Source organism: Rousettus aegyptiacus, unplaced genomic scaffold, assembly GCF_014176215.1.
Source record: "Rousettus aegyptiacus isolate mRouAeg1 unplaced genomic scaffold, mRouAeg1.p scaffold_m13_p_5, whole genome shotgun sequence".
NCBI classification, from domain to species: Eukaryota; Metazoa; Chordata; class Mammalia; order Chiroptera; family Pteropodidae; genus Rousettus; species Rousettus aegyptiacus.
In genome coordinates this window covers 99,061,142-99,087,163 of record NW_023416308.1, presented here as the reverse complement: position 1 = coordinate 99,087,163, position 26,022 = coordinate 99,061,142, and the positions used below count along the sequence as shown (strand labels likewise).

At 32.3% G+C, this 26,022-nt stretch overlaps 2 protein-coding genes across 6 annotated transcripts in view; one reads left to right on the top strand and one right to left on the bottom strand.

Moving 5' to 3' along the window:
* Positions 1 to 26,022, top strand: part of CCDC73 (coiled-coil domain containing 73) — a 220,122-nt gene that overhangs the window by 13,740 nt on the left and 180,360 nt on the right. The gene's annotated exons all lie outside the window — the stretch shown is intronic.
* QSER1 (glutamine and serine rich 1) overlaps positions 1,505 to 26,022 on the bottom strand; it is a 61,526-nt gene continuing 37,008 nt past the window's right edge. For 3 of the 5 annotated variants that reach the window (XM_016147082.2, XM_036221503.1, XM_036221504.1), the window contains 9 exons: positions 18,804 to 19,126; positions 17,764 to 17,880; positions 16,874 to 17,007; positions 15,448 to 15,662; positions 10,480 to 10,617; positions 9,612 to 9,709; positions 5,676 to 5,828; positions 4,246 to 4,341; positions 1,505 to 3,250 (listed from right to left, as the gene is read on the bottom strand). In XM_016147082.2, the coding sequence (XP_016002568.2) occupies positions 3,110 to 3,250; positions 4,246 to 4,341; positions 5,676 to 5,828; positions 9,612 to 9,709; positions 10,480 to 10,617; positions 15,448 to 15,662; positions 16,874 to 17,007; positions 17,764 to 17,880; positions 18,804 to 19,126 (1,415 nt within the window). In that variant the 3' untranslated portion in view covers positions 1,505 to 3,109. The remainder of the gene's footprint in view (positions 3,251 to 4,245; positions 4,342 to 5,675; positions 5,829 to 9,611; positions 9,710 to 10,479; positions 10,618 to 15,447; positions 15,663 to 16,873; positions 17,008 to 17,763; positions 17,881 to 18,803; positions 19,127 to 26,022) is intronic. The other 2 variants (XM_036221501.1, XM_036221502.1) reach the window with 2 other exon arrangements.

Below are 26,022 nucleotides of genomic sequence, written 5' to 3'. Positions count from 1 at the left end.
CTAATGATAATAAATATGTATAGTAAAAGGAAAGTGAGACTTTAAAAAGGTAATCCGAACATCTTTTAAGCCATTTTAAATTAAGATTTTCCCATCTTAACAGTTTCTATTTGATAGTATAATTGAAGATGGGCAGTTTCTACTGTTGACTTATTATAATGTATAAATCATTATAAATTGATGATTTCTTTAGAGGATCAAATAAGTAGATAACTGGGTTATCATGCAAAGAACAAGGCCACTTCTCTGACCACTAATATGAACTAGAAATAAACACCTCCATGACTTTTTATATTATTTCCAGATATCTGTAGGTAGAAAAAAATCTAATCTTAAAAATGTTTTCTTGGGGAGAATGGGGCGAAGGATTAAAGAAGTACAAATTAGTAGTTGATAGTTGGTCATGAGGATGGGGAACACGGCACAGGGAATGCAGTTAGCATTAATGTGGTGGCTAAGTGGAGGGCCAGAGGAAGGAACGGGCAATTGGGGGAATCGTTTTATGAACAATATAGATGTCTAACCAAGGTACTATATACTTGAAACTAATTTAAGTAAATTTATTACCAAAAAAAAAAAAAAAAATGTTTTCTTGGGTTGTGGCAACATGTGCTTTACCACTTTAACTCAATCTACAACCTAAAGTTATTGTTATATTATAAATTTCAAACTCCCTGGCAAGGGATATGAAAGCTAACCAGCTAAATATTTATTCAACTTCAAAGGATGGACTTATGTATGGTTGTCATAATTATCCCACTTTCCTCTAAAGCCTGAGTTTGATGTCCTTGCCTATATGATATGGATCAAATGAGAAAATGGTACAAAATAATTGGGTCTCCTCCAGGCAGGATCATAGACTTGGCCTCTGATATCATGAAAACACTTGTTTTATTAACATGAATACAACTCCAAACAGTTTGAGGACATCTATAGTTGAAAAGGAAATGGGTGGTTTTCTACAGAAAACATCCCTGTTTTCCATGGGCCTTATCCTGAAGAAAATGTGGCTAGTGATTTCAAACATGTACTTTAAGAGTTACCTGTGAGATGGCTCTTAAAAATATTTAAACCATCAATGATTCAGGCAAGTAAGCTGGGGAAATAATGTAAAAATGTATACGTATAACACTATATGAGGAGATGTAGTTATCTACTTTGCACTTTGTAAATGAAAGAAACCAATTCTGTCCAGAGTCAATATCAGAAAGAGATATGGCTGCTTCCTACTCTTCTACACTTAGCAAAATTAATTTTTTTGATGTTCTCACTGCTGATATTCTTATTTGAGTTAGGCAAATGAATCTAATAGGTTACTCTTGTTTTCAAAATAAGCTGCCTAAACAGTATTTTTTTAAACTTTCAGAAACGGAACATTTAACCTTTGAGAGGAACTTCGATTACTGATTATCTTGTCTAATGGCAGGTCAAAGATTGTTGAATTAAGGATTATTGCTTTTAAAAAGATAACTATGAAATAAATATGTAAGCTTAACTCAAATACTCATTTTTCACTCAATGCTACAATATTTTATTCTCAAATCAGATGTTACTTTCAATTCTTGCCAGTTTACTGAGGATTTTTATTATAAGAAGTTGGCCTGTTAACTCAAAATCAAGACAATAGCAATAGCCACAAAAGCATGTCTTATTTGGGCATTGAGCAGTAATACTGCTTTCTTGATAGGACTTAAGGCACTAAATGGTGGTAAAATAAACAAAAGAATGATGATTAACAACTTCTTTAAAATCCTAAAAAAGGAGATTATTTAGAAGGACACTAGTAAATCTTTTTCTCAAACAAATAAGGCATCCTGTTGGCAAACACAAATAAAACACAAGGTCATGTTGAACCTAATACATTCATTCACTGTCTCAGCTAAATTACTTGACATCCTAGCTAGCAAACAAAGGGAGCTACGATAGCAGGTGTACAGGTTGGAAAGGCACCAAGAGGGCTCTCTACCCCTTCCAGTTCTAATAGTCCGGTAAGCTGTGTTTAACACTGCACGCAGTCCAATTGTAAATTTTATTCTTTAGAATGTATATGTGGTTGGATTTCTGTTTCAACAAATCAGTTAATCAAGTGCTAGTTTAGTAAAAAATTTATTTCCATGAATCAGAATTACTGCAGTGTCTCACACAACCCTATTTATAAAGCTAAACTAATTCTAGCACTCAATGCATATTCTGGATAACACTGAAGCAAATCTGTATAAACAAAAATGGTAACCTCGAGATAGAATTCACAATAGAAATTCGATACATAACTAAATAAGATTTACTGAAAATAATGAAGAGTGTAGTACAGACACATCAAACATAATTATAACCACATTTTCCTTGTGAAAAATACAACTATTAGTGAAATAAAATGTACAATTGAAAATTTTTCCAAAGGAAAAACAGTATAAAGGAAAATACTTTTCTTTGAGATAGGGAAAATAGTATGTCATTGTTTTTTTATCACAATATAATTTGACACAAAAAGGAGTCATAGAATTGCACCAATTCCACATCCAGTTTCCTGAACATGTCAAGAGTAAAAGGAGTTCGTAAAGCAGAATGTAGTTTTTGAATTTCATATTTTAAATTGATGATATTCTCATACAGAATGTCATAGCACACCAGACATGTTTACATAATGTACAATACTTTGTGTTGTGGCCAGACATAAACACAAACATGATTTCTGCCACCTTTCTTTCATTCTGGTGTTTAGTCAGAGTCAGGAAAAAATAATCAAGCTACTTAAGTGTTATCTCTCTAGCAATAAAGAAAAATTATATTTAGTGCATGCTTCATCATTTGTCAAAAAACATTTCTGAAAATAAAACTCAGTTACCCAATGGTTTATAAAATAGAAAAATCATTCATTAGGATAAAAATGTGGTGGGATTTAGGTCCATTTCCGAAGGACTGACTTCCTCGGCAGCACCACTGTCCTTTAGCAGAGGTCATGATGCAGCCTCCATAATCAAAGCAGGGTTGCCTGCAGGAGACCACTGCTTGACACTTGATTATCTGAGGCCCTACAGCCTCTTTGATCACCCCCCTGCCCTCCACCATTTCATTAGTGCTATAAATAGATGGAATTTTTGTGAAAATGTTAGGAACACTTCTGCTGTACATGATTTAGAAGTTCTCCAAATTTTTCAAATAGGTCTTCTACCCATTTCACATTTTTCATACAAAGTTGAACGATTTCTTCTTGTCCTAAATCTTCATTTTTTTTCTGCACAGAAGAAATCTAAAATAAAGAGAATCGCCACATTAGCTTATATCACTTTATAAGCTCTTCAGGAAGGCTTACTATTTCTATATCCTGAATGAAAAGAGGATATAGTAATTCACCAAGTACTGATCATTTTAAAAATACATCCATGGAAAATAATTATTTGATATAAATTTGGGTGAAGTCTAATCCTATTCTTTGTGGCTCCATGGGGGCAGGGAAGAAAGCTAAGAAAAGTGGTTCAACATTCTCAATTCCTTTCAATTGTGTTAAAAGCAGAATGCCAAAATTTGGGTTCAATTCTTCATTTCAGAGCATTGTAAAAACAAGTCAATATATTTTGCATGACCATCTTTACTTTCTTCTTTGCTAAATAGAGGTTAGCTTGATGAATATTGTTTCATACCAGACCATTTTCAAATATATCAGGTAGATGTATCATTTTAACTCTTGTTAATTAAAAAACTAATAATGCTAGTTAAAAAAAGATAGTACTGTCTCCAACTATTTAAACTTTGAAGAAATTAATCCTTATATGCCATCTACAAAGTGGTATTATTGTCATACATAATTTCTGAGCAACTTAAATGATACTTAAAAGCTACAATTAAACTTTAACTATTATTTCTTCACACCAGAACCCCATTTCTCTGCAGTTACATGGGATAGGGCCATTTTAGTGATAAGAAAGACAGCAAGATATCAAAGCAGAGACTGAAATGAATTAAAACAGGGTCAGTATACATTATGAGAGAAAGTACAGTAAGTACCATATTATGTCACTGTAAAGCAAGCACTAACAGCTTAAAAATATTACCACTTACAGCTCTGAAAGGTCGTGAGCCTCAAAGGTTTGAGCACAACACAAAAGAGAGGCTCAGATTAATAAATTTTCTAATTATTTACAGGCAAATACAGACATTTTTAAATAATTCTCTTTAAAACATTAAATTTCCTTAAAGTTTGGAAAACCATATATTTCTTTTTTAAATAAATGAAAAGAGAATTACCTCATCTTTACATATCAGATAAACATGATATTTATAATGATGGAGTGAATGATACAAAGAATATAACTGTATTTTCTCTGGATCAACAGCAAACTCCTATAAAAAGAAAAGAGTTTATAGATATATGTATTTCATGGAGCATGTGAGCTAAGAACACTTTTACAAAAATACTAGACCAAGTCTCAATGGAAATCTTAAGTAACTTGTATGACTAAATATTAGCTGGTATTAATAAAGTATTATTAACAAGAGGCTTGTTCAAAGTAAGAATTTAAATTGTTATCTTAAAGTCTTCATTATTTTTCTCGAATATAAATATATACTATTTCAAAAGATTTAAACAATATAGAAAAATTTAAATAGTAAACATGACTCATGAAGTAAAAGAATCCTATAATCTCTTGCTTCAGAGATAAATAATAAGATTAACAATGTTACACACATCAACATTAATTTTGTAGTAGAAGTGAATCATACTGTACATATTGTTCTGCAATTATATTTTTTATAACTTGTTTTTTACCTAACTAAACCTTGGATATCTATTTATTACATATACCACCCCTTAATATAAATTATATGAAGGTAGGGATTTTTGACCATTTCTCACTGTTGTATTCCTAGTACTTAGAACCATATTTGGCATACTATAGGCATTAAAAAACTTGCACTGGTCTTCCTAGGTGGTCTTCCATCCGAGTACTAATCAGGCCCGAACTGCTTAGCTTCCAAGATCAGAAGGGATCGGGCTTGTTCAGTAAAAACCTTTTTTACTGAAAGAATGAATGAATCTATCTCTTTTTAAAAAGTAAACAGAACAGTATTGTATTAACTGGGTGGCTCTTTATTTATCCAGCCTCTCACTGGTGATACATAACTAGATTGTTCTTATAAACAATTCTGTAATCAGGAAAGGCATGTTTTTATGCATTTATGAATGTATTTCTACAGAATATATTTTTCTGTATCAATGAACAATTGATATGTTGCTAAATTGTTTTCTGAAAATGCGGTAATTTAGAACATGGTAAAAAATGAATGAATTCCAGTTTTAAGAATTTCGCAGATATATAATCAATATGGAATCTTACATAATATGTGTTGTGTGCACTTGTTTATCTGTATGCATTTGTATCCAATGACCAAAAAAACTGTAAAAATATAACTACAGGCATGAGATGATTCCTTGCTTATTAACCTATTCAAAAAATTTGTGAGCACTCACAATATGCCAGATACTATGCTAGACGATGGAGAAAAACAAAGAATTAAGACTGAATCCCTGCTTTTTAGGCCAGTGCTGCTCATTCCTACTTGAAAAAACTTCACATTTAACAACATTATAATAAATATTTGCTTTTTTTCAGTGTTTTAAGTTGGAATTATAGTAACTAGAAGAGATATAATTACATCAATCATCATATACTTACTTGTGCAGATTTAGTGGTTGTTTTAGAAGTCCTTAGAGTTTTCTTATTATAAGCTTTGCCGTTCATTTTGATTTTAGAAATAGCAGATCCCCCACTTTTTGCTTTAGAGTCTCGAGTAATTATTGTTAGTTCAGGAAAACTTTCCAAAGCGTTCTTTAAAATAAAGCAAAAATAATTGACTGACATCAGAAGAAAACTAATCTAAACTACTTCCAGTTATTCAAATTTTATTTTTATTTATTTATTCATCTATTTTTTATAGCAGAAAAGAACAGCTTTATTAGAAGGGAAAGTAACAGTATACTTCCAGACATGGAAGTGGGCCTGAGCAAGAGAAGAATGGCTCAAAGGGCTCAAGGGCCTCAAATTTTATTTAAAAAATATAGAAATGTATGCATACATGTATATATACACATAAATACATGTGGGGAGTGTGGTAAATACATACACTATACACACACACAGGGTGTTAAATATGACCAAATTCTTTGTATCTCCTCCCGTTAAGATGTGGAATCTAACTAGACTTATTGCGGTGATCATTTTGCAATATCTACATACACTGAATCATTATTGTGTGTCAATTATATCTCAGTGAAAAAAAGTGGAATCTATTTCCCCATCCTTTGAATCTGGGCCAACCTTATGACTTACTTTAATATTACACTATAGAGTATCGTCGTCTGCCCTCATGATTGCATAGCTGGCTGGGAACTGTGGCTTGTTACTGCTGTCCAGCATCACAAGAGAGTATCATACTGCATATCACTAGCCCAGGTAAATATCAAAATTCAAAATCTGAAGTATGGTTTCTACTGAATGAATACGTATCATTTTTATACCACCTTAAAGTCAAGAAATTGTTAAGTTGAACCAGTGTAAATTGGAGACCATCTGTGTATGTTTCTTTAAGGCTCTACCAATTAAACCACTTTTAACACCCTGAAACTTGGCCCACCCCTGCTATAAAAGAATTCATCTGCTCCTCAAGATGAGAACAGAGGAAAACAAGAAGCACTGTTATATTCCTCTGACTTCCCCACTTCTCTTGCTTCTTTTGACTATAGGAAAAGCATTGTGAATTGAGTGTAGAACAGCTTGATGAGTTTCCTGACCACAGTAACATAGTAGTTACCACTGATAATCTGGTGGCCATGTGGCAGAACCACTTCCAGTCCATTCTATAAAAGCCCCTGGCATAATTTGCCCTTACCTCCTTGGCAAATCATCCTTACATGAAAAGCTACAAACAATAACTGATTATTTGTAGCTAAAATTAACTAGTTTAAATATTATTTTTTTAAAAAACTGAGCTACTAGTATCATTTACAGTTTTGATATTAAAGGGTTCAAGTGTTCTCATTATTTTTTCCCCATTTATTACGCAGAATGTAGTTTAATGTAGTTTTCATTTGATAAGCTCCACTGTTTTATGAACACTTACAACCTTTAAGGCCACTCTTTTCCGAACCCTGTATGAGTTCCAAAGCCCCTGGTATTGTGACCCCCAAAACACTGCATTTTTAAACAGATAACCTAATATTTTTAGACTTAAGAATAGGAGCGACCTAAGTTTCATTTAATAGAAACAATAGAATTTGGGCCATTTCCTTTCCTACCAAAGTAAATTGCCATTAGTTTCTAGCTTCATTTTCTTAGATTATTTGTGCCTTTATTACATACTTTGGCACTTTCCATATAAAACGTGTCCAGGCTTGAAAAATTTTGGATCCAGAATTACTTTTTACAACAAATGAAATTTAAAGACAAAAAACTGATTCTGCATTTGGAAACAACACTAGGTTGATGAAGATGAAAGGAGAAAATTTAAATGATCTTTCTAATAAGTACAAGAAGCTAAAGATGATTGAAGTACATAGATTTTCAGGGGAAACTAGAACATCATTTAGTTCAAAAGTCTTTAGGATTCCTAAAATTACCAAGGTCATTAGAGGAAGTGGTGCTAATTATTTCTAAAGAATAGAATATATTTTATAATCTACTGTTTGTAATATTTTACATTTAATCATTCTAACTTTTATATTTTGGATTTGTAATACTAATTGCTATAGATGAAAATTATCAAAATTAGCAACTATAACTTCAAAATTAGAAATTCAGTGTTTCCTCTGTAAAAATAAGTAACTATTGCATTAGCTTTAAAGATCTACTGAGTCTATAAAATTCCAAGTTGTGTCTATTTTAATACAAATTATTAGAGAACTGGTTTGACATTTTAAAAATGGTTAGCCAAAACTGTGTTATTACGATTTAATAATTCTTTAAGAAAACACATATCTAAGACATTCTCTTGTCTCTAGAAAACATGGTATTTCCCATAGGAATATTTTATATGAAGATAGCGTTTAAGAGGAAAATACTTGACTAGTAGTCAGTTGACCAAATTCTTAGCAATGGGCTTCTTATTAACTTCTGACTTTTTTTTTTCTTTGCAAGTGCAAGTCAGCAAAAAATGTAGGACTACTAGTAGAGTCTGGTGTCATTTAACTTCAAACTCAATCTCAGAGCCTTAATTTTTCAGTCAGTTTTCACTTTTACGCAGAGTTCAGATAAAACATGGATGTGAAAAAGCTACACAAATTACCCAAAAGGAGTTGAAAACATACATCCACACAAAAATCTGCACATGATGTATATAGTAGCTTTACTGGTAACTGCCAGGATTAGGAAGCAACCAAGCAGTTCTTCAGCAGGTGAACAGATACCAACTGTTCAGGCAATGGAACATTACGCAGTGCTAAAGACAGGTACTATCAAGCTATGAAAAGACATGGCATAACCTTGTATATGTATTACTAAGTGAAAGACACCAATCAAAAGCCTACATACTGTATTGTTTCAACTATATGACATTCTGGAAAACGTAAAACAATGGCAGAGGATGGCAGAGCTTGCGGGGAGGGAGGGATGAACAGACAGAGGATTTTTAGGGCAGTGACATGATTCTATATGATACCATCATAGAGGATATATGTCCTTATACATTTGTCTAAGCCCATACAATGTACACGAAAAGTGAACTGTAATGTAAACTACGGACTGTGGGTTATAACGATATGTAAATGTAGGTTCATTGATAGTGAGAAATGTTAATTTTTTGGCAGGAGATGGTGATAACTGGGGAGGCTGTGCACGTGTGGGGACAGGGGACATAGGAACTGTCTGTACCTTCTGCCCAATTTTGCTGTGAAGCTAAAACTTCTCTAAAAGAACTATATTAATAAACTATACTAATGTATAAAAAAACTTCTCCCAAGATAGATAGACTCAAGTGATTCTACATGTTCTATGTTACACTCTAATTAAGAAAAGCTGGAGATTTTTTGGCTACTAAATACCTTCTGTGATAAATTTTCTGACTTTAGACTAGCTTACTGTTATTCTGTATTTCAGATAACACCAAAAACAATTTATAGTGCTAAGATATATTAACACACACACACACGTGTGTGTGTGTGTGTGTGTGTGCGCGCGCGCGCCATTATGTGAAGATTAATTTTTCCTCAGATATTAGGTAAATGAGGCAAGTAAGGGGAATTTTGATAACTGCTAAGAAGAGGCCAATTCTAATTATAGAGGAAATGTGAAAATTTTGAAAAGGTTTAAAAGTAAAAAAGATTGGACTATAGTGGTAGTTTAAAGGAAATACTTTTGAAAACATTTGGCAATTTTATATAGAAGGAATAAAAGGTGAATATGAAAGTCCAAAAAATGAATTTAAGCAGAGAAAAATAAATGGTTAACACTAAGAATGTGCTTAATAAAACAAGCTAAACAGACTCATAATAAATAAAACTCAAATTTTTATTGAATAGAAAACTTTATACGATGAAGAATGACTCATAAATTTTCCTTCCTATTATATTTAAGGCCATGATTGCCAGAATTTGCTAATAAATTATCTGAAGGAAATACCTTGAATGACTGATCCAAATGAAGATTCAAAAGAAGTCTCTTTCGGTTATCATTCAGCATGCTATCTATTTTTTTCATATGAGGCAAAAGTAGCTCATCTAAAACAAGATAACAATTTATTGTTAACAGGATAAACTAATAACACAAAAACTTAAAAATCGAACTTTTCTTCATAACATTAATATATTAAGACATTAAATTCATTGGTTTATGTAAAAATACTGGACATGAAACTTTCTAAACAAAAGCTAACTTGAAAAGTAGGTTTATAATAGCGAAGTGAGAAAGAAACAGTATACCATGATCAAAAATCCTAGGTTTAACCTCGTCTCTGCCACCAGAATTGATTGATGGCAGCGATGTGACGCGGGGACAAGCTGCCAGATTTCTCCAGATCTCATTTATCATTTGAACAATGATAGTATTACAACATATAAATTTATCTAACATTATGAAATTTTGTTAAATACAGAGTATGATATTCTTAATTCATTGTTGTTTGGGGCAAAGAAAGGGGAAGAAAAATGATCAAAAACACAAGGAAAGAGGCAACATAGTTATTTTAGAAAATGAGAGAGTATAACAAAGATTCCTATCCAAAGCTTTTTGCTTTCTTTTTTATCCCTCTGAACTTTAAGCTTTTTTAAGAAAAGTACTTTCAGAGTATAATTTAAATTTGTTTAAATATTCATGCAATTCATGAAAAGATATGACTATTTTATAGATTCAACATATATTATCATGACTTTGTTAACTGACAATATATAGGTATATATTGCAGATACTATATATTAGACATGTAACCAAAAGACAAGAATAAAAAATATCTAGAAAGTACTACCAAGAAAGTACTACTTAGTGACTATACCATTGCTTTTCTCTAAGGCTTGCATTGTGTCAGGGTCCAAAGCAATGCTAACAAGCAATTCCATGTAACTCTTAAAGGTTTCCTTCATTGCTCTTGTGTTCAAAAAACGAGTGACAAAGGGAGCTGGAGGATCAAATTCTGGGAGGGAGAAAAGACGAAAAATTAAATATTCCTTCCTGACAACTTTAAAAACATGTTTCTCTATAACAAGAGCTTACAAGCAAATAAAAGGTTGTAGATAAAATTTCTCAAATTAAGGTTCTCCTACTCTTCCTTTAAGAACACCTCAGGTAAGAGATTCTCAAATATGGTTTGCACATCACAACTACTGGAGAACTTCTAAAACAATATTAAAAACCAGATTGCTGGACTTATTAAAACAGAATCTTGGGTGGGTGGGTGGTACTGGCAATGAAGTTTAAATATTATACTCTGAAGGTGGCTCTGAAGCCCAGCACCAGCCCAGCATTTGGAAACGTGAGCCTCACAGGAACCCGATCCTCCTCCCCCAGCCCCACTACAGACATCTGTTGGTAGTCTGTGCTGCTCCAGAATGATGGTTTCTCTATATTGAGGTAGTAAAAAAATCGTAAGACAGCCAATGTATGTTAGTAGCTAGCTCTTCTTTTTACTTCTACACTTAAATTACTGTAAAATTCTAGTCTAGAGTCAGGACATAATAAAAAAAAATTTTTTAATGTGAACAGCCTGTGCATAGAAATAATTTCACTCAAATTCAGTGGCAAGAACTGCAAGATTAGAAGTGTGTTTCAATTTTGACTTTTTTTCATTCAAACATATAACTATTATCATAACTTTTAACAGCACTTGTTACCGTATGGTCTAAGAACCCTACGACCCTTTCAGGGGTCTCTGATGTCAAAATAAGAGACACCTGAAAATAATAACAGTAAGATATTACACACCTTTTATACTCAGTTGACGTGTAAAAATAACGATGGGTAAAACTGCTGATGCCTTATATAGCATGAATCAAGGCAGTGACACCGAACTCTACTAGTAGCCATATATTTTGCCATGAATTTATCATCTCAGTGTCATGAATTTGAGGGAAGGGAAAAAAGCTAATGTCATGTAAGTCATAAAGCAGTAAAAACAATTAATTGTATTAAGTATTTCTTCTTGAGTAAATGTCTTAATAGTCAGTATGATGAAATGAGAGGTACATATAAAGTACTTCTGCTATGAAGTATGATGGTTATCTCTAGGAAGATCATCCATGCAACTGTTTGAGTTATAAACTAGATACTTTTCCCTTATGGGACACCATTTTTATTTGAAAGAATGACTGACAGGCACACTATGCCTATGTATGCAGACTTGCATATTCGGCAGACATTTTCTTAAAAATTAATGAAGTGAATCTGTCACTTTAAGGAAAACAAGTAACAGTATGTATTGCCAATGATAAAATTTGAAGTTTCAAATGAAAATTAGAATTCTGGAACTTAATATAAAAAAGAAAAAAAATTAGAATTGTGGAAAACATATATCCACTACTATGAGTTTGACAATGTCCCAATACTTAAAGACTTTATCAATGAGAACAGTGGTGGTATTAATAAATGTTATTTTTGATACTGTAAAAATGTATGTATGACCTAAATGTAAAAGCTAAAACCATGAAATTTTTACAAGAAAATATATGACACTAAAAGCATGGGCTATAAAAGAAAAAAAATAGTTAAATTTGGCTTCATCAGAAATTCAAACCTTCATTCCTCAAAAGACATTATCAAGAAAGTGAAATGTCAACCTGTAGAGTGGAAGAAAATATTTTCAAATCATATATGAAGGGTTTAACACCTAAAATATATAAGGAACAACTCTCAAGAATGAAAGGAAAAATGACCCGATTAAAAAATGGGCAAAGGGTCTGAATAGAAATTTCTCTAAAGAAGATACGCAAATGTCCAGTTAAGTACATGAAAAGATGCTCAAGATCATTGATCATTAGGGAAATACAAATCAAAGCCACAATAAGACACCATTTCACACCTGCTAGAATGGCTATATTAAAAAAAAAAAAAAAAGGATTGGTGAGGATATAAAGAAACGGGAATCTCCATGCATTGCTGATAGGAATGTGAAATGGTGGGAGCATGGTGGAAAACAGTTTGGGGGTTCCTCAAAAATCTAAACATATAATTATTATATGACTCAGCAATTCCATTTCATAGGTATACACCCCAAAGAACTGAAAGCAAAGACACAAACAGAAATTTTTATGCCAGTGTTCACTGGAGCATTATTTATAATAGCCAAAAGGTGGAAACAACCCAAGTGTCCATCAATAGATGAAAAGATAAACAAAATGAACATACAAGGGATAAACTTAAAATGAAATAGTATTCATTCAATAAAAAGGAATAAGGTTCTAATACATGTGATAAGATGGGTGAACCTTGAAATCATTATATATGAAATAAGCCAGATATACGAGATATTTAGAATAGGCAAACTGATGAAGACAGTACCTGGGGGAAGGGGAGAACGGGGAGTTATTGCTTAATAGTTACAACTTTTCTGTTTGGGATGATGAAATAGTTTTGGAAATAGTTGTGATAGTTGCACAATAATGTGAACATAATGCTACAAAGAGTACACTTAAAAATAGTTAAAATGGCAAATTTTGTTATATATATTTTACAAATTTTTAAAATGAAGAAAAAGAAACAATAGTTATCCCAATAAACAAATATTTGCACATGACCAATGAATGTTATAAAATCATTCACAGAAGAAAGGTATATTCAAAGAACAAGATAAACCCACAACTTTGATGTGACAAGCACGAAAAGTTAAAGAAACTATTACTTCTCAAGTTTATCAAGTAAAATCTTTGAGTATCAAATAAAAATATCCATAATTATCTGAAAAGGTAATTTAAATATTCCTCCCTTTCTCAACTACATATATATGCAAGGCTGGGTTTTCTTCATATATTTTCACCAAAATAATATATAATAAACTGAAAGTAGAAGCATACATGAAAACGCTACTCTTCTAAATACCGTTTATGAAAATACAGTTGTTAAAAAACTTATGTTACTATCTCATGGGTTTAAGTATTTTTTAAATTTCTGTTTTAAATTATATTTGTTAATGTCAGTAGATTTAGCTCACAGAAACAAGTGTCTTGGAATCCTCAAACCTGAAGATTATAAAGCAGTTCTGAAACAGTTTGGAAACCACCAGCTTATAAATCAATATTATCAATATTTGCCTTCTTTTCAAGAAGCTCTAAAAATGTTTGCCTGATTATTAGTGACACCTAGTGGTAACTCAAATTACCAATGAAAAAACTTTTTTTCTTGTCTTTGAGGAAGCTGTATAATTGAGGGCAAACTCAGAACCCAAATCTCTTTATTCTAAATGGTACATAGGAATGCTACCTGTAAAAATTATGTATAATGTCTTCTATATATACTCAAAGCACTGAATTTCTTTATGAGCACATAGTTTGCCACTTCTAAGCAACCATTCCTAAGTAGCTTTCAAAAACAATACATTTGAAGTTAGCTTACAAAATGAATAATTTTTATTATGATTCTATTCCAATAATCTCTTAAGATGATACTTGTAACATCAGAAACCATTCTGGACATCAACCTCAACAGTACCCCCAAAACCCAATGCATCATTCAAGTTCTGCCAAGATTACATCCTGAATTTCTCAAATGTGTCCCCTCTCCTCCATCCCTGCTGCTACAACTTAGGTTCAGACTTGTAATTTATATCTGAACTACGATGTCTTATTCAAATTCATATTTCACCATATTGTTCTCTACTTAAATTCTTACAAGGACTCTCCTTTGCTTACAGGATGCCAAGCATTTTAGCTTTATGTAGCATGACAAACACAGTCTTCCATCAACCTTTCATTTTTTCCTGCCTACCTTCAACTTTATGTTCTAGAAGAGTCAGCAAACATTTTCTGTAAAAGGCCAGATGGTAAATATTTGAGGCTTTAATAGTCATGTACTATCTGTAACAACTACTCAAATCTGCCATTGTAGTCGGGATGCAACTATGAAAAAGATGTAAATGAATCAGTGTTCCAATAAACTTTTATAAGAATAGGTTAGAGATCAGATTTGGTCCATTGACCATAGTTTGCCACCTCTACACTAGACTACTAAAATGCTTGAAATTTCTTGCATATATATTATACAGTAAGTTTGATGGCTAATGGAATGTGTGCTGGTATATATTTATGTTTTACGCCTATCTCAAATTTTATTTCTAATAAAGTAAATTTATCTATCTATACCTGTATAAATGTTCTTTGGTGTCTTCAACAGTTTTTAAGAGTGTACAAGGGTTCTAAAATAAAAAAAATTGATAACTGCTGATATATTTTAACCTTTTCATTTTATAAAGAGAACTAAAGCTTTTTATAAAAGAGAGGTTACCTAGCTTAGACATGGGCAACTGGTCGGCTAGTGGCTATATGCATTATAGTATATAACATATATAATATATAGTAATATACATTCTATAATTGATAAATATTCCACATATGTGGAAGCATACATTATTACATATATTACTATATGTAGTTTCAGAGTTGTAGCTTCCTAGGCATATTTTACTCTTTTCTTCTAGCATACACACAAACTCAGAAATTTAGAGCTAGAGGACTCTTAGTAAATCATCTGATTTAATCCTTATCCTACCTAAAGAAGTGAGATAACTGGAATTACTAAGGGTAGAACTCATAAAGGTCTTCAAGTTCACTGCTTTTTCTATTTTACAAGGCTGTATATGTGGGCAAACTCTGCTCAGGGAAAGTGAACTTATTTTTATAAAGGTCTAAGCAGAATTTAATTAGGTAGATAAATCCCCCCCAAAATAAATAAATCTTGAATTGTCAGCGTCACTGTTCCTCTCCATTCATGGAGATAATCTAAAGTAATCAAGGCATTCATTTCATGGAGAACTCACCCTCATCACTACTAGTAGAATGGATCTCAGGAGATGACTCAGATTGGGATGATGAAAATTCTTCTTTCCATTTCTTCCGTTTCTTTGGTGGTGGTTCAGCCTTTACTTTTAGCTGTTTACCTTTGGGTTTCATGGAAGGGGCTTTTGTAGTTGTAGTTTTTGGTGTTGGAGGATCGGAAGTTTTACTGCTACTACTTGGCTTAGCCTGAACAGTTCTGCAGTATTATAAACAGACTTCATTAACACAATAAATTCCTGTCAAATTAAAATAAATTAGCCAAAAAAAAAATAGGAAGAAAAGAAAAAAAAAAGAAAAGAAAAAAAAGGAAAGAAAAAAGGAAAGAGAAGAGGAAGGGAGCAGAAGGGAGGAGAGGGGAGGGGGAAGAGAGAGGAGGGGAGGGGAGAAGAAGGGAGGAGAGGAGGAAGAAAGAAACAGATTTTGGAAGAGTTTACCTCACCAGCACCTCCAAAATAAAGTCCAAGTCCTACACCTCTCAAATGGTGATTCCCCTCAAATTCTCTTGAAATATACTCTTTAATTACTGACGTTCAATATTCAGTTATTAGGGGACTATTAATTTAATCCCTATTTCTCTCTTTACTCCTCCCCTCCCTTTATGAACTAATTTTCCCAAGTACGAGGCTGTGCAACAGATGACCAGAGGGCTCTGGGAGGTAATGCATGATAAACCCTTGAGAGCCATATCTGGCTCTCACAGGTTCTGGTGGTCCAGGTTTTGATGTAGATAGAGTCCCAACTGCATCTGTCCTAGAGGCTCTCAAGATTTGCTATGTGCTAGTTCTGGAGATTTGAATGCATGAAATTCCATTATAAAAATAAGGTGGGCTGCTTCTAATAAGTTGGACTTAATTAAGCTAGACCTTCTTAGCATTAGATTGGGAAAACTAGAGTCACACATCCTTTCCCATACAGATTACAGAGAATGTGGCTACATCAGTCATCTCCCAGATTCATGCTCCAGACAACCCAGTTACGTTAACAAATGATAACCTTACAGTACACTTGTCTAGTAATATACAAGTTTTATAGCTTTTTTCTCAAAATTTATTTCATTTTAAATTTGACACACCCTTAATATTTTTATTTTATGGATTAAAAAGGGACTTCACAAAAAGCTGGACTCAATCCTTTTGACTCTCTCTTTTTTTTTTTTCTTACTATACTAGGGTAACGTCAAAAGGACTCACAGAAAGAAGAGGGTACCCATTCCATCACATATAGTCATGATTTATAATTCCTGTCTCATTACTTTAAAAGGAATCTATTATTACACCAGGCATTGAATTTTCAGACTTATAATAATGAAAGTAATCAGCCTCTTTAATTAATATAATTCTTTGTACAAGACATCGCCATAATAAGCCTTCCAATTATTACTACACAAATATATAAGAAAATAAATACCTGATAATTTGTGAAGGCTTACTTCTTGGCTTTTTAGAACACACTCTGACGTATTCCTTTTTGTTTGTGTTTTCAATGAACTTCACATATATTCTTTTGTATTTACTCTTTGCATCTCCAAAATATCCAAGGTACTAAGGAAAAAACATTTTGAATTATATAATTACACATTCTGTACACAGAATATTATTACTTTCTTAGCTTCACTGGCTAGCATATAGCCATCCTTCAAGTTTTAAATGTGCAGCTCTGACCAGGCTAATTTCACCCCCAATAAAAATAATCCTAGGCTCAATCTTAACCACAAGCCCATACATATAAACAATCTAGGTTGGCTGATTATCAGATGCTTGCTTACTCAATGCTATTAAACAACTACATAAGTACAAAAGAATAACTTCTGTAAATCTGGTAAGTCAGGGTATTCGACTGACAGAATAATCAACATAAGAGCCTCTGAGTCCTTTTGAACTCTTCACAAACTAGCACTTACTCCTTTTCTTATTATTAAAAAAAAAAAAAAAAAGGTTAAGCAATAGTATAAAGTGTTTTAAGTAGCTAGTATTTACATATTTTTATTTTAAAATCAGATGATTAGAGTATCATACACAGGCACACCTAGTTTTATTGCGCTTCGCTTTACTGCACTTCACAGATGTTGTGCTTTTTATAAATTGAAGGCAAGACCCTCCACTGGCAAAAAGATTATGACTCACTTCATTGTGGTGGTCTGGAACTGAACCTGCAATATCTCTAAGGTATGCGTCTACCGTCGTTCATATTTTATATTAGAAATGCTCAATACAAAATATATTTAATTTAAATCATTCTATATTTTCCCCAGGACCACTGTCAAAAAACAGGAAGGCTAATATAAACATTTTACTTACACTATTTGTAGCAGCAAATTCTCTTTGCCCTTCTCTAATTTCAGGAATAAACTTCTGTAGTAAAGCTTTTTGTACTTTCCAAATAGCTGGGGGTTCTTTTCCTGTTTTTAAAGCCTCCTGTAATAAGCAGAATTAATTACACTTATAAAAGCTGGCAATATATTCTAGATTTAAAGAATCTTAGAATCTTAAAAACATATCTAGCTCAATCTTTTACCTAGCTGAACTTTTGCAATAATTCTTGTAACCTGGCTATTTGGTTTCTGCTTAAATTCTTCCAGAAATAGGGAGAGCACACACACCAACATGCAAAGTAGTCCATTACCCTTTTGTACAGCTATTGGAAAATGTTCCTCTGATAATACTGTCATATAGTATTTATGAAATTTTATAACAGTATGTACATATTCAAAAAGATCAGAAACAAATTTGCTAAAATAGTAATAGCAGTTAATTGTTAATGGAAGTATTAAAACTTGAATGTCATACTCATTGTACTTTTTAATGCCATTCCTTTCCAGTTAAAAAATAAAATCGAAAGCAAACAAAACTCGTGAATAGGTTTTTCTTAAACAAAGCTTTCTTGTATGAAATGATTAATATTCTATTCATGGTTCAACAATTTGAAATTATGAAAATAAGTCTAATTCTATTTTTATATTATATTTCTGTTATTTTCTTTAAACTTTTAAATTAGAAAAATAGGCCATTTTCTTCAAACTCCAAATAATATAATGAGTTGGGAGTCTTCAAAAGAAATTAACATTTTGAAACTGCTTTAATCATTAGTACCTAAATGCAACATACTGACTAGTCAGAAATATGTAATACTTGGATATAAAGTTATTTTAAGCTATTTACTTTTATAAAATATCTGATATCTATTAATGATTTCATTATTTAACAATTATAACAGAATTGTGAAAATAGAACTTTTTGTAATTCAGGCTACATGCATGCTACTAAAGCCCATCACGAAGGCTATCGTAATGCACCCCCACTAAACTATGACCTTTAACACCTGTGAACATTCACATCACCTTAAAAGTCTCTATGTCTTCTATCTTTACCACAAATTCATCACGCTCTCTGTATTGGCCTTCTCCTCCACTTTCTGTGTTCTCCTCATCTGTAAAACCTTCTATGGCAACAGTATCCTGTCCTTTTGCAAATTGGTCTGAAGAAAGACCATCAAGTTCGATGGGCTTTGGGGGTTCTGTAGAGCTTATATTTTCCATTACTGTAGATGAAGAAGAGTAGAGAGGTTCTTGCTTAACTGCACCCACAGTGGTGGAGGAAGTAGTAGCAGTACCAGTAGTATTGGCAGTAGGGCTAGTAGTTGCCACCTGTAGGGCTTCTGAAACTAGATCAAGCAAATGCAAATCAATAATACAAATAATTAAACATTTACTTGTTTTGAGTAAAATCTGAACAGTTTAAAAAGAAAGTTATTTTTGCCATCAAATCATCTGAAACATTGAAAACTACACCAAGAAATTAAATGGTTGTTAATTTCAAAAAAAAAAAAAAAATCAATCAATCAATCAATCAATCAATCAAAGTAGTGTCCAGACTTGAGAACCTCCATCAACCTACAATGCCCCTAAAACCACTTAAATAACATAAAGATATTTTAAAAAGAACAGAGACACAAAGTGATGTAAGATAAGGGTCAACTGACCAAAACTGTAAAGAAGTCCTAAAGAAAAGGCAATTGGATGTGGGAAAGGAAAACAATACCCCCAAAATATTTTGAAACAGCTCTAGAAGCTACAGAAATAAAAAAGGATTATAAAGTAATATGAAAAAAATTATATGCTAACAAATAACTTAGATGAAGTGGACAAATTTCCTAGAGAGACACAAACTACTGAAAAAGACTCAGGAAGTGGTGGAACATCTCGAATGACCAATAACAAGTAAAGAGAATAAAAGAAATTTAGAAATGTTCCACAAAGATAAGCACAGGATTCTACCAATAGTATAAGAAGAATTAATACCAATCCATCATAACTCTAATAAATAAAGAAGAAACACTTCCCAACTCATTTTATGTGGTATTATTCCAATATCTAAACTAGACAAAAATATCATGAAAAAACTATAGACTAATATCTTTTATGAATATAAACATGAAAATCTTCAACAAAATATGAGAAAATCTACCAACATATAAAAAGAATTATACATCATGACTCACATGGGTTTTACCCTAGGAATGCATACATAATTTAACATCTGAAAATCATCAGATGATTGGTTTTATTATAAAAAGATAAAAACATAGGATCATCTCAATGGGCACAGAAAAAGCACTTGGAGAAATTCAGTATAATGAATTTAAACACTTTCACGATAAAAACACTCAACAACCTAAAAATAGAAGGAACTTTTTCAACTTGACAAAGGGCACCTATCTATAAAAAACTCAGTCAACATTATACTTAATAGTTAAAAACTAAATGCTTCCCCCTAAGGATGTCTGAAGAAATAAAACTACAGGCATACCTTGTTTGTCATTTGCGTTACTGAGCTTCCCAGATATTGTTTTTATAAACTGAGTCAAGCAAGTCTGTCAGCACTATTTTCCCAACTGCATTTGCTCTCTTCATGTCTCTGTAACACATTTTGGTAATTCCCCAATATTTCAACTTTTTCATTATTATATTTCTTATGGGGATCTGTGATCAGTTATTTTTGATGTTACTGTTATGATTGTTTTGGGGAACCATGAACTGTGCTCATATGAAACAGCAAACTTAATAAATGTCATGTATGTTCTGACTGCTCCACTGACTAGCCATTCCCCTCTCTCTCTCTTTCTCGCTCATTGGACCTTCCTATTCCCTGAGACACAACAATACTGAAATAATAACCCTACAATGGCTTCTAATAAAAAAGAACGGCCCTAACTCTCCTCAATTCTATAAAGGTTGAGAGAGATGAGGAACTCGCATAAGAAAAATCTGAAGCTAATAGAGATTTGTTCATGTTTAAAGAAAGAAGCTGTCTCCATAATATAAAAGTACACGGTGAAGCACCAGGTGCTGATGTAGAAGCTGCAGCAAATTATCCAGAAGATCAAGCTAAGATCATTAATGAAGATGGCTATACGAAAAAACAGATTTTCAAGAGGTGAAACAGGAAGAAGATGTCATCTAGGATTTTCACAGCTAGAAAAGACAATGTCTGGCTTCAAATCTTCAAAGGACAGGCTGAATCTCTTGTTAGGAGCTAATGAAGCTGGTGACTTTAAGGTGAAGCCAACACTCATTTCCCATTCTGAAAATCCTAGGGCCCTTAAGAATTATGCTAAACCTACTCTGCTTGGAACAATAAAGGCTAGATGACAGCACATCTGTTTATGACATGGCTTACTGAATATTTTAAGCCCACTGTTGAGATCTACAGCTCAGAAAAAAGATTCCTTTCAGAATGTAATTGCCCATGGACAATGCATTTGGTCACCCAGGAGCTCTGATGGAGAAGTACAAGATTAATGTTGTTTTCATGTCTGCTACCATAACATCCATTCTGCAGCCCATGGATCAAGGAGTAATTCTGACTTTGTCTTAATAGTTAAGAAAAACGTTTCGTAAGGCTTTAGCTGCCATAGATAGTGATTCCTCTAATGTTTCTGGGCAAAGTAAATTTGATACCTTCTGGAAAAAAATTTACCATTCTAGATGCCATTAAGAACATTCATGATTTGCGGAAAGAGGTCAAAATATCAACATTAACAGGAGTTTGGAAGAAGCTATTCCAACCCTCATTCATGGATGACTTTGAAGGATCAGTCTTCAGTGGAGGAAGTAAGTGCAGATGTAGTAGAAATAACAAGAGGGCTAGAATTAGAAGTAGAGCCTGAAGAGGTGACTGAATTGCTGCAATCTCATGATAAAACTAAAACAATGAGGTGCTGCTTCTTACAGGTGAGCAAAGAAAGTGGTTTCTTGAGATGGAATATACTTCTGGTGAAGATGTTGTGAAGATTACTGAAATGACAACAAAAGGATTTAGAATATTACATAAACTTAGTTGATAAGGCATCAGCAGGGTTCGAGAGGATTGATTCCGATCTTTAAAGAAATTCTACTGTGTATAAAATGCTGTCAGCATTGCATGCTACAGAAAAATTGTGAAAGTCAATCGATGCGACTAAGCAATTAAGTACCTTTTAATTAAGGTATTTCCATTTTTTAAGACATAATGCTACTATACACTTAATAGACTACATTATAGTATAAACACATGCAGTGAAAAACCAAAAAATTCATGTAACTCGCTTTATTGTGAAATTCTATTACTGTGGGGGGTCTGTGAAACTGCAGTATCTCTGAAGGATGACTGTATCTCCTTTTGCAGATGATATGATCTTGTATATAGAAAATCCACCAAAAAACCATTAGAACTAATATATAAGTTCAGTAAGTTTCCAGGGTATAAGATCAATATATAAAAATCAATCATATTTCTACATATTTGCAATGAACCATCCAAAAATGAATTTAAGAGCACAATTCCATTTACAATAGCATCAAAAAGAAAAAAATACTTAGGAATAAACATAAGGAGTGCAAAGTTAACACTCTGAAAACTATAAACATTATTGAAAAAATAAAGGTCTAAATAAGTGGGAAAATATCCCATCTTTATGGATCACAATACTCAACATTGTCAAGTTGGCAATACTCCCCAAATTGATCTACAGAATCAGCATAATCCCTATAAAAATCCTAGCTGCATTTTTTTTTTTTGGCAGCAATTGACAAACTGATCCTTAAATTCACATGGTAATGCAGGATACTCAGAATAGTCAAAATAATTAAAGAACAAAGTTGGAAGATTCACATTTCTAAAATTTCAAAACTTACTACAAAGCTACAGTTATTAAGACAGTGTGGGAGTGGCATAAGGACAGATATATAGATCAACAGAGTGGAATGAAAAGTCAAGAAATAAAACTCTTATATTTATGGTAAAGTAATTTCAAAAAAGTGTCAAAAACCACTGAATGGGGAAAGAATAAAGTGTTTTTAACAAATTGGTGCTGGAACAACTGGATATCTGCATACCAAAGAATAAAGTTGGATCCCTACTTTGTAATACAAAAATTAACTGAAAAGGGATCATAGAACTACATGTGAAATCTAAAATTATAAAACTCTCAGAGGAAACATAGGTGTAAATCTTCATAACCTTATAGGTGACGAAAGAAAAAATCAACTGGACTTCATCGGAATTTAAAACTTGTGCTGCAATTGACACCATCAAGCAAGTGGAAAGCTAACCCACAGAATGGGAAACAATGTTTAAAAATCATATATTTACCAGAGATTTTGATTCAGAATATATAAAGAACTCTTATAGTTCAATAATAATAAAAACAAATACCCCCCCCCAAAAGTTAGCAAGGCACATGAACAGACATTTGTCCAAAGGAGATGTAAAAATTGTCAACACAACATTACATAAATGCAATCTCGCACTTACTAGGATGGCTAGAATTAAAAAATACAGATTATAATGCATTAGCAAGCATGTGGAAAATCAGAACCCTTGTACATTGCTGAAGGGAATGTAAAGTGATACAGCCACATTGGAAAACAGTTTGGTCATTCCTCAAACCATTAAGCATGGAGTTATCACATGACCAAGAGAATTCCACTTTCTAGAGAAATAAAAAACCTTCATACAAATACTATTACATGAAGCCAGTTACAAAAGGTTAGCTATTATATGATTTCTTTCACATAAATGTCCCAAAGAGGGCAGATCTATAGAGAAAGTAGATTAGTGGTTGCCTGTGGCTGGGTTTAGATGTAAGTAGTGACTGATAATGAGTTTCTTTTTGGCTGATGACAATGTTCTAAAGTGAATTGTACACTTTAAATGGGTGGATGCTATGGTGTATGAATTATAATTTAATAAAACTGTTTAAGTACTTTGAAGGCTAAAGCTGATAGAAGAACTGAGTTGAGAAACAAAAAGAGCATGTACCACTCCAGTGGTAATGATGAATAATGATAATGAACTAAAATAATAAAATATATAATAATAATAAGTAAAAACAGGAAGGCCAGTGATTCCCTTGCTTATACTAAGTTAAGGCAGCACAGTATTTGATTATAGGCTAAAATCAAGCTGATCACTGGAGAAAGTGAACTCCACCTGCCTAGAGTGGTGGAGGGGCTGAGAGGGAAAGCAGAGCCTGAGGTATATCCAGACTTATGAAATACAGAAAAGAATGGAAAAGCAGATTGGCAAGGGAAATAAGTGAATTAAAGTGCTTGGCATCTAGGAAGAGTAGGGGCTGCAGGCAGGGGCTGTCCAGTAGCTGTTACCAGCTACTATACCCCATATTAAAACTATCTTTATACATTTATGAGTCCTCCCAATCAAGGAGAGGCCTGCTGAAGAAATAACAGATGAATAATCTAATCATAAAGTCATGCTGTACATCTTGAATTTACAACTTGTATGTAGACTCTATCTAAATAACACTAAGAAAAATAATCTAATAATGTTAGGAGCCCATACTACAGAATTTTACCCTAATGCAATATATTTTTATGCTATTTTAACTATACTATTATACTTTTCTGCTTCAAATAGGTGTATAAATATAATTTGACTTTTTATGTCTTGTGACCAGAAGGCTCTAAATATTAAACATTTCTAGCACTGTAGTAATTGTAGATCCAAACTGGCAATCTTTCTATTATTATAGATCCAAATTGGTATTTTATTTTCAAATTTAATGTAAAAAGAATTAGATGTAGCATTTAAAAATTATTTATGGATTAATGGGTGAATATTACCTTTGAGATTGGTTTTACAAACCATTTTATTCCTTCTTTTTTTATATATAGAAGAACTGAAAAGTCTTGTTTGTAAAAATGAAAGAATAAAAGGGACTTTATTATAACAATGTTATTGAATTTTAAAAATGTTTTCCAAGTTATATAGGAAAACAAATTACATAGCTATCTAGGCACAAAAACAGAGATACTGCCACCAGTAGACCCTCAGAGAAGACTGGAAAGGAAAACGTCAAAAGCAATGGAATCCCAAAGAGAAGATATGAGGTACAAGAAAGAAGAGCAATATGGTAAATTTACATAAGTAAATGTAAACACTATTTACATTTACTATACAATACTATTAATGACATCTCACTAAGTATTAGAAACAAGATAGTATATGGTAATATTAAATGGAATATTAACGTTCAGAAGTCTTTATATTATCCAGGAAGAGATTAAGATCGTAACAGATTTTGAGAGGATGAAAATACATGCTGTAATTCCTATTGTAACTAAAAAAAGAACAGAAGTATTACCTCAAAATAATTAATAGGTGGGAGAGTAAGTAAAGAATGGAATAAAACAAGACTGACCATATATTGTTGATTATTGAAACTGAGTAATGCATAAGTTGGTTTAATTATACTAATCTTTGTACCTCTATGTTTAAAAAATTCCATAATTAAAAGTTAAGCAAATTTTAAAAAAAGAATATATAACTTCTAAATTAGTAGAGGGAAGAAAATGTATCAATACTAGATGATGCCCTTTACATGAAATTTTAAAACAAACCAAAGTATAGTGTGTACAGATACATACACTAGTGATAAAATTATAAAAGAAAGCAAGGAAGTGATTACCATCCAGCACAGATAGTGGTTAGTTCTAGAGGTATTAGTTGGGTTTAATTTAATACTCTATTTTTGTACCATCTTGCTTTCTAATGAGTAGCATTTAATACCATAAATTTTCTTCTTTGCCCCATTGGTTTTGAAATATAATGATCCACTGTCTTTTCTAAGTGGTTTATTATTTCAGTTTTCATATCTTTTTTAAGCTATGATTTATTTAGAAGTTTTTAAGTAAAAACATTACTTTTTATTTCTATTTTTCTTTTATGAAATTACTGTATTGTAGTCCAAAAATATGGCTTAAACAATGTGTGCATTTTCAAATTTATGGACGTTTTTATGTTTTCCTTGTGTTATATTTCTACTTGTGAGTTTTATTTCACAATGAAAAAATGTTCTGAAAGAAAAGAGATGGAGAAATATACTAAACATGCTACAATAACAATGAAATTAGTATGGCAGCATTAAAAAGAAATGGGAAATTAAATGAGAAAAAGAAGTTTTATTATGATAAAAGGAAATTTAACCATAGTAAAATTTTATGCACCTAATTACATGGGTTCAAAACATATCAAGTAAACAGTACTAAATAAATAAAACAT